We start from the raw sequence: 9877 nt of genomic DNA on the forward strand, positions 1-9877 counted from the left end.
TTCCCAATTCCCTCCAAAGTCTATCATGCAAGCTCTCAACATGTCTTTGAGTATTTGGATCACTCGTTCTGACTGACAATCTGTCTGAGGGTGGAAAGCTGTACTGAAAGCTAGCTTTGTTCCCAATCCTCTATGTAAACTTCCCCAAAAGTTCGAAGTGAACTTAGGATCCCTGTCAGATACTATCCTCGCTGGAACTCCATGCAATCTGACAATTTCTCGAATGTACAGCTCTGCATACTGATTCATCGAGAAGTTATTCCTGACTGGAATAAAATGAGCTGACTTAGTTAACCTGTCAACTATCACCCAAATCGAGTTCATCCTTCGCGGTGAGATTGGAAATCCTACTACGAAATCCATAGTGACATCTTCCCACTTCCATGTGGGTATTTACAAGGGTTTTAGGAGTCCCGCTGGCCTTTGATGCTCAATTTTTACCTGTTGACAAGTCAAACATTCACTCACAAATTCTACGATATCCTTCTTCATACCTGGCCACCAATATAAGGATTGCAGATCCTTATACATTTTCGTACTTCCTGGATGAATGGAATATGAAACAGTATGGGCTTCAGTCATCACTTCCACTCTCAATGAGTCTACTGCTAGCACCCACATTCTACCTCGGTGATGAACAATTCCATCTTTGACAGTGTACAATGTACCACCCTTGGCTTCATCTCTGTTCCTCCACAACGTCAACTGTTCATCAGAAGCTTGGCCTACTCTGATTCTCTCAAGCAAACTAGGTACTACTGTTAAGGCTGCTAGAGTGCATACCTCCATTGGTTCAAATACCTCCAAACTCATACGTGCAAATTCAGCAATCAACTCCTGCTGCACTGTCAATTGGTTCAATGTTGCAGACTTGCGATTCAAGGCATCTGCTACAACATTAGCCTTATCAGGATGGTAGCTAATGTCACAGTCGTAGTCCTTCACTAATTCCAGTCATCGCCTCTGCCTCATATTCAACTCCTTCTGAGTGAAGAAATATTTTAGGCTTTTGTGATCAGTGAAAATCCGACACCTTTCGCCGTACAAGTAGTGTCTCCATAGCTTCAAAGCAAAAACAACTGCCGCCAACTCAAGATCATGAGTCGGGTAATTCCTCTCATGGACCTTCAGCTGTCGAGATGCATATACTATTAATTTATCATCCTGCATCAACACAGCTCCTAATCCACTCTTAGAAGCATCGGTATAAACCACAAAGCGACCCGTGCCTTCGGGAATTGCTAGCACTGGCGCTGAAATCAGTCTTTCCTTCAATTCTGTAAAGCTCTTCTCACATTGTTCTGACCACACAAACTTCACACCTTTTCAAGTTAAGGAAGTCAGTGGTAGGGCTATCTTGGAGAAGTCTTGAATAAATCTCATGTAGTCGCATGCTAAACCCAAGAAACTTCGTATTTCTATAGCATTCTTTGGGGCAGCCCAATTACGAACCGCTTCCACCTTCGACGGATCCACCTCAATCCCCCTAGCTGAAACTATATGACCCAAAAATGAAATCTGCTCCAGCCAGAATTCACACTTACTGTACTTAGCATACAGTTGCTTTTCTTTCAAAATTTGCAACACCGTAGCCAAGTGCTGACGATGCTCCTCCCTACTGCAAGAATATATCAATATGTCATCTATGAAGACTATGACAAACTGATCCAAGAAAGGTTGAAACACCCTGTTCATCAAATCCATGAACACAGCTGGTGCATTGGTCAACCCAAACGGCATTACCAAGAACTCATAGTGGCCATAGCGAGTCCTGAATGCTGTCTTCTGCACATCTGCATCCTTTACCTTCAGCTGATGGTAACCTGATCGCAGATCAATTTTTGAGAACACCTCTGCCCCTTGCAATTGGTCGAACAAGTCGTGTCACGCCCCGAAAACGGGCCTAGTTGACATCGGCGTTGTTTAACAATTTAAAATTGAAACAACAAGCCTCATAGTACAAGTCTTGCCAAAAACCATTCTATTTCATAAATCATAACTATTTTTACAGAGAAAAAACACAAGTGCGACAATACGGAAGCGAAACTGAAATTTGAAGTAAAAATATTTCTTCAACTTGAACTGATTCATCCTTACCAACCTCAGAACTTATTTTGTTCTTCGTCATCTAACTCATCTTCATTCTAATCTGGGGAGCAAAGTAAGGGGGTGAGTGTTTTGGGAAACACTCAGCAAGTATATTTTATAATCTCGAAACAAAATAAGCATGCTGAATTCGAACAAATACGAAGCAAATATTGCACTGTTAATTATCTCATTTTCCGTGGTTCTACTGATCAGTCCCCTATATGTTACTCCTCTAAGGGGCGAGGCCAAAGGAACGGTTATTATAATCCACCGCATCAGGGCCATATCAAATCAAATCAAATCATCGGAAATTCCTTAACCATTTCTAAATCGACTCTTAACAGTGCATCTCAAATATTTCCAAATAATTCTAACATGCTTCAAATAATATCACGAATAGCCAACAAATAATATATATCAAAGTGAAACGAATATTATCATGCCGATCGAATTTTCAAAAGTATAAGTATTTATGTTATAAAACTTAACTCACACGCAAAAATAAATATAAGTGTAGAAACTTATATCACACAAAAGAAAGGTAGAAGCCCACTTACTCGGAAAATCTTGTTGAATCGATAACTGATATAAAATTCTTCTAAAAGCTTCATCTACTCTTTGCCAAGCCCAACTCTTTGATGCCACAAGAACTTAACTCTTAGAAGAAATATGCATGTCTTCCATATAATTTATCTCTCTTTATTTTTATGAATATTATGGATTGAAATGAGAATGTGACTAGTGTAGTATATTTATACTAAAATTTCAAGCAACTCAAAGGGTCACATTAAATGTAAGGAATTGAATTTGGTTTAGTGGGTAGTAACTTGAGAGGGGAAACATGGGTTAGTGGGTAGGAATTTGATAAGTCATGGTGGTTTATGACAAATAGTAAGTATGGTATAATGGTTGATTTAAAGACTAGTCAATAATTTTTAACACGTGACAAATAAATTATCTATATTGACAATTTGGACACAAAAAATGGATTTTATGAACTTTATAATGGATAAAGATATATACTTAAACGTGTGTTTTTATGGTTGAGAATTTTAAAAGACAATCAATTGAGGCATTAAGCCTAATTAATAATCAAACAATAATTATATAAAATAATTAGATATAATGTCACTCTTAAAATTTTAAACATTAATAATTCCACCTCAACATGACAATTAAGATAAATCATTATTTTAAAAATAATACTAGTCAATAAAAATAATAAGTTTTCTTTACATGTAAAATAATAAGTATAATATGAGAACCGAGATTTAGCCAAAACAATTGAAATTAGAAATCTTAGTTTTTATTTCACTAGTAGGTACAAAAATATATTTAAATATATTTTCTTTATTATACCATGAATTTGGTCACGGGTATCACATTCTTCCCTCCTAAAAAAAAGTTTCGTCCTCGAAACTTGAAATTTATATTTTGATTTTTGTAAACAAACAAAATTTTTTTAAAAAAAAAATTTCAAGATTTGTTTTGTGTTGATGGTAGAAAATTATCTCAATATATGAAAACTTAATGAGCTAAGAAAATATTTATCGAGAAGGGAATATAAAAAATTAAAATTCCAGAGAAAAATTTTAACAAAATAATTTTTTTTTTCTTTATCTAACATGAGAAAAAAAAAATTAATGCATTATAACTAGGAACATGTACAATGTCGTTTTTTTTTTAAAGCAGTTAAAAAAAAATTTTGGAACAAAAGATTAGGAATCAAAATTAAACATGAAATAAAACTTCAATAACTTGATTGATTTAATTTTGAGGAAGTTAAGACATTTTTATTTATTTTTAAAAAAATAAATGAGGATTGATGATCCAAATAGACTTAACTCATCAGAATATACGAAAGAGAATAATTATTATTATTTTTAAAATAATACTAATCGGAAAATAATAACTTCCTTTAAATGTAAAATTTATTTGAAAAGCCTTATTATTATTGTTATATATATATATAAAATATGAGAACCGAGATTTAGTCAAAAATTGGAATTAAAAATCTTTAATTTTTATTTATTTAGTAGGTACAAGAAATTTATAAATATATTTTTATTTATTATATCGTGAATTTGGTCACGAATATCACATTCTTCCCTCCTTAAAAAAAAAGTTTAGTCCTTGAAACTTGAAATCATATATATTTTTGTTGTGGTAAAAAAAAAAAAAAGATAGATATAAAAATAATTAATTTTATAAAATCTCAAACTTCGATTTAAATAAAGAAAATCTATTTTACCTAGTTATCAAATCGAGAGAGATGAAAAAAAAATCTATTTCAGTAACAAAAATGATAGTAGAGGAGAAAATAAAAATTTTATATTCAAGATCCATCTAATTTTGATCCAAAAATATATATGAATTTACTATATAATTTTAAAATATATACATATAGTAAAATTAAATGTAAAAGATCTAAGAGACATGAAAAGTTTATTTATGGATTCAACCAAATAGAATCTCTAAATATATATTTATTATAAGGTGACGTCTAAGATTGATTCAAAATCAAATTAGAGTAAATCTTTAATAACTCGAAAAAAATGAAGACAAATTTAATATATATATATATTTTAAAAAATATATTTTCTTTACTAATAAGTTATACAAAGGTTCACGAACAAAATATATATATATAATCACTTGATTGAAGCCCCAATAAATTGACAAAAGTTGAGAAAATACGATCTTTTTTTTTTAGTTTTTTTTTCCCAAAAAGTTAACAGTAATAAAATCCTTCGAATCAACCTATAACCCAATCAAATAATTTAAAACCCAACATTTCCAAACTAACTTAAAATTCGACTATCATGACTTAAAATTTTCTATATTATACTGAGTACTAGCTCCCAAATAATTTTGTATAAATCCGAAATCATAACTTAAATATTTCTATCGGCCATGTACTTAAATATAATCTCCACATGAGTCCAACTTAATCATTCTAAAAAATTCTACTAGCCATATAAAAATAATATTAGTTCCCAAGTGGTTCTTTCCCATTCTCAATCTTACTTACTAGTCTCCAAGTGATTCCTCATCATTCCAAATTTTACGAACTAGACCCCAAGTGAATCATTCTCATTCTTCATCCTAATTTCCCATCAAGATCATGAACCTGGTTTGGCTTTGATACCACATCTGTCACGCCCCAAAAACGAGCCTAGTTGACATCGGCGTTGTTTAACAATTTAAAATTGAAACAACAAGCCTCATAGTACAAGTCTTGCCAAAAATCAGTCTATTTCATATATCATAACTATTTTTACAGAGAAAAAACACAAGTGCGACAATACGGAAGTGAAACTGAAATTTGAAGTAAAAATATTTCTTCAACTTGAACTGATCCATCCTTACCAACCTCAGAACTTATTCTGTTCTTCGTCATCTAACTCATCTTCATTCTAATCTGGGGAGCAAAGTAAGGGGGTGAGTGTTTTGGGAAACACTCAGCAAGTGGGGACCGATCGAGCACGATAAACACCAAAATATATTTACATGTACTCATGTATATTTTATAATCTCGAAACAAAATAAGCATGCTGAATTCGAACAAATACGAAGCAAATATTGCACTGTTAATTATCTCATTTTCTGTGGTTCTACTGATCAGTCCCCTATATGTTACTCCTCTAAGGGGCGAGGCCAAAGGAACGGTTATTATAACCCACCGCATCAGGGCCATATCAAATCAAATCAAATCATCGGAAATTCCTTAACCATTTCTAAATCGACTCTTAACAATGCATCTCAAATATTTCCAAATAATTCTAACATGCTTCAAATAATATCACGAATAGCCAACAAATAATATATATCAAAGTGAAACGAATATTATCATGCCGATCGAATTTTCAAAAGTATAAGTATTTATGTTATAAAACTTAACTCACACGCAACAATAAATATAAGTGTAGAAACTTATATCACACAAAAGAAAGGTAGAAGCCCACTTACTCGGAAAATCTTGTTGAATCGATAACTGATATAAAATTCTTCTAAAAGCTTCATCTACTCTTTGCCAAGCCCAACTCTTTGATGCCACAAGAACTTAACTCTTAGAAGAAATATGCATGTCTTTCATATAATTTATCTCTCTTTATTTTTATGAATATTATGGATTGAAATGAGAATGTGACTAGTGTAGTATATTTATACTAAAATTTCAAGCAACTCAAAGGGTCACATTAAATGTAAGGAATTGAATTTGGTTTAGTGGGTAGTAACTTGAGAGGGGAAACATGGGTTAGTGGGTAGGAATTTGATAAGACATGGTGGTTTATGACAAATAGTAAGTATGGTATAATGGTTGATTTAAAGACTAGTCAATAATTTTTAACACGTGACAAATAAATTATCTATATTGACAATTTGGACACAAAAAATGGATTTTATGAACTTTATAATGGATAAAGATATATACTTAAACGTGTGTTTTTATGGTTGAGAATTTTAAAAGACAATCAATTGAGGCATTAAGCCTAATTAATAATCAAACAATAATTATATAAAATAATTAGATATAATGTCACTCTTAAAATTTTAAACATTAATAATTCCACCTCAACATGACATTTAAGATAAATCATTATTTTGAAAATAATACTAGTCAATAAAAATAATAAGTTTTCTTTACATGTAAAATAATAAGTATAATATGAGAACCGAGATTTAGCCAAAACAATTGAAATTAGAAATCTTAGTTTTTATTTCACTAGTAGGTACAAAAATATATTTAAATATATTTTCTTTATTATACCATGAATTTGGTCACGGGTATCACATTCTTCCCTCCTAAAAAAAAGTTTCGTCCTCGAAACTTGAAATTTATATTTTGATTTTTGTAAACAAACAAAATTTTTTTTAAAAAAAAATTTCAAGATTTGTTTTGTGTTGATGGTAGAAAATTATCTCAATATATGAAAACTTAATGAGCTAAGAAAATATTTATCGAGAAGGGAATTTAAAAATTAAAATTCCAGAGAAAAATTTTAACAAAATAATTTTTTTTTTCTTTATCTAACATGAGAAAAAAAAAATTAATGCATTATAACTAGGAACATGTACAATGTCGTTTTTTTTTTTAAAGCAGTTAAAAAAAAATTTTGGAACAAAAGATTAGGAATCAAAATTAAACATGAAATAAAACTTCAATAACTTGATTGATTTAATTTTGAGGAAGTTAAGACATTTTTATTTATTTTTAAAAAAATAAATGAGGATTGATGATCCAAATAGACTTAACTCATCAGAATATACGAAAGAGAATAATTATTATTATTTTTAAAATAATACTAATCGGAAAATAATAACTTCCTTTAAATGTAAAATTTATTTGAAAAGCCTTATTATTATTGTTATATATATATATAAAATATGAGAACCGAGATTTAGTCAAAAATTGGAATTAAAAATCTTTAATTTTTATTTATTTAGTAGGTACAAGAAATTTATAAATATATTTTTATTTATTATATCGTGAATTTGGTCACGAATATCACATTCTTCCCTCCTTAAAAAAAAAAGTTTAGTCCTTGAAACTTGAAATCATATATATTTTTGTTGTGGTAAAAAAAAAAAAAGATAGATATAAAAATAATTAATTTTATAAAATCTCAAACTTCGATTTAAATAAAGAAAATCTATTTTACCTAGTTATCAAATCGAGAGAGATGAAAAAAAAATCTATTTCAGTAACAAAAATGATAGTAGAGGAGAAAATAAAAATTTTATATTCAAGATCCATCTAATTTTGATCCAAAAATATATATGAATTTACTATATAATTTTAAAATATATACATATAGTAAAATTAAATGTAAAAGATCTAAGAGACATGAAAAGTTTATTTATGGATTCAACCAAATAGAATCTCTAAATATATATTTATTATAAGGTGACGTCTAAGATTGATTCAAAATCAAATTAGAGTAAATCTTTAATAACTCGAAAAAAATGAAGACAAATTTAATATATATATATATTTTAAAAAATATATTTTCTTTACTAATAAGTTATACAAAGGTTCACGAACAAAATATATATATAATCACTTGATTGAAGCCCCAATAAATTGACAAAAGTTGAGAAAATACGATCTTTTTTTTTTAGTTTTTTTTTCCCAAAAAGTTAACAGTAATAAAATCCTTCGAATCAACCTATAACCCAATCAAATAATTTAAAACCCAACATTTCCAAACTAACTTAAAATTCGACTATCATGACTTAAAATTTTCTATATTATACTGAGTACTAGCTCCCAAATAATTTTGTATAAATCCGAAATCATAACTTAAATATTTCTATCGGCCATGTACTTAAATATAATCTCCACATGAGTCCAACTTAATCATTCTAAAAAATTCTACTAGCCATATAAAAATAATATTAGTTCCCAAGTGGTTCTTTCCCATTCTCAATCTTACTTACTAGTCTCCAAGTGATTCCTCATCATTCCAAATTTTACTAACTAGACCCCAAGTGAATCATTCTCATTCTTCATCCTAATTTCCCATCAAGATCATGAACCTGGTTTGGCTTTGATACCACATCTGTCACGCCCCAAAAACGAGCCTAGTTGACATCGGCGTTGTTTAACAATTTAAAATTGAAACAACAAGCCTCATAGTACAAGTCTTGCCAAAAATCAGTCTATTTCATAAATCATAACTATTTTTACAGAGAAAAAACACAAGTGCGACAATACGGAAGTGAAACTGAAATTTGAAGTAAAAATATTTCTTCAACTTGAACTGATCCATCCTTACCAACCTCAGAACTTATTCTGTTCTTCGTCATCTAACTCATCTTCATTCTAATCTGGGGAGCAAAGTAAGGGGGTGAGTGTTTTGGAAAACACTCAGCAAGTGGGGACCGATCGAGCACGATAAACACCAAAATATATTTACATGTACTCATGTATATTTTATAATCTCGAAACAAAATAAGCATGCTGAATTCGAACAAATACGAAGCAAATATTGCACTGTTAATTATCTCATTTTCCGTGGTTCTACTGATCAGTCCCCTATATGTTACTCCTCTAAGGGGCGAGGCCAAAGGAACGGTTATTATAACCCACCGCATCAGGGCCATATCAAATCAAATCAAATCATCGGAAATTCCTTAACCATTTCTAAATCGACTCTTAACAATGCATCTCAAATATTTCCAAATAATTCTAACATGCTTCAAATAATATCACGAATAGCCAACAAATAATATATATCAAAGTGAAACGAATATTATCATGCCGATCGAATTTTCAAAAGTATAAGTATTTATGTTATAAAACTTAACTCACACGCAAAAATAAATATAAGTGTAGAAACTTATATCACACAAAAGAAAGGTAGAAGCCCACTTACTCGGAAAATCTTGTTGAATCGATAACTGATATAAAATTCTTCTAAAAGCTTCATCTACTCTTTGCCAAGCCCAACTCTTTGATGCCACAAGAACTTAACTCTTAGAAGAAATATGCATGTCTTCCATATAATTTATCTCTCTTTATTTTTATGAATATTATGGATTGAAATGAGAATGTGACTAGTGTAGTATATTTATACTAAAATTTCAAGCAACTCAAAGGGTCACATTAAATGTAAGGAATTGAATTTGGTTTAGTGGGTAGTAACTTGAGAGGGGAAACATGGGTTAGTGGGTAGGAATTTGATAAGTCATGGTGGTTTATGACAAATAGTAAGTATGGTATAGTGGGTCGTGGCGAGAATGCATGTGTGCGACAAACCCAGAGCGAACTGCTTTGATACCAAGC

The 9877-nt window shown here is 30.5% G+C and overlaps 1 protein-coding gene across 1 annotated transcript; it reads right to left on the reverse strand.

Moving 5' to 3' along the window:
- Positions 1-430: 430 nt before the first annotated feature.
- On the reverse strand, positions 431-1799 carry LOC140889591 (uncharacterized). Its single transcript, XM_073297306.1, has 5 exons — positions 1744-1799; positions 1545-1615; positions 1034-1301; positions 540-919; positions 431-441 (listed from the first exon to the last, which is right to left on the reverse strand). Exons 1-5 carry the CDS (start codon positions 1797-1799, stop codon positions 431-433), a joined length of 786 nt encoding a protein of 261 aa, XP_073153407.1.
- Positions 1800-9877: the final 8078 nt, after the last annotated feature.

Source organism: Henckelia pumila, chromosome 3 (genome assembly GCF_033568475.1).
Source record: "Henckelia pumila isolate YLH828 chromosome 3, ASM3356847v2, whole genome shotgun sequence".
Classification (NCBI taxonomy): domain Eukaryota; kingdom Viridiplantae; phylum Streptophyta; class Magnoliopsida; order Lamiales; family Gesneriaceae; genus Henckelia; species Henckelia pumila.

Coding starts and splice junctions, on each gene's coding strand:
- LOC140889591 (XM_073297306.1), bottom strand. CDS start 1,799: ATGCAGATGTGCAGAAGACAGCATTCAGGACTCGCTATGGCCACTATG. Junction 1,616..1,743: donor ATGGCCACTATGAGTTCTTG/GTAATGCCGTTT, acceptor TTCTTGCAGTAG/GGAGGAGCATCGTCAGCACT. Junction 920..1,033: donor CACTACTTGTACGGCGAAAG/GTGTCGGATTTT, acceptor CTGTGACATTAG/CTACCATCCTGATAAGGCTA.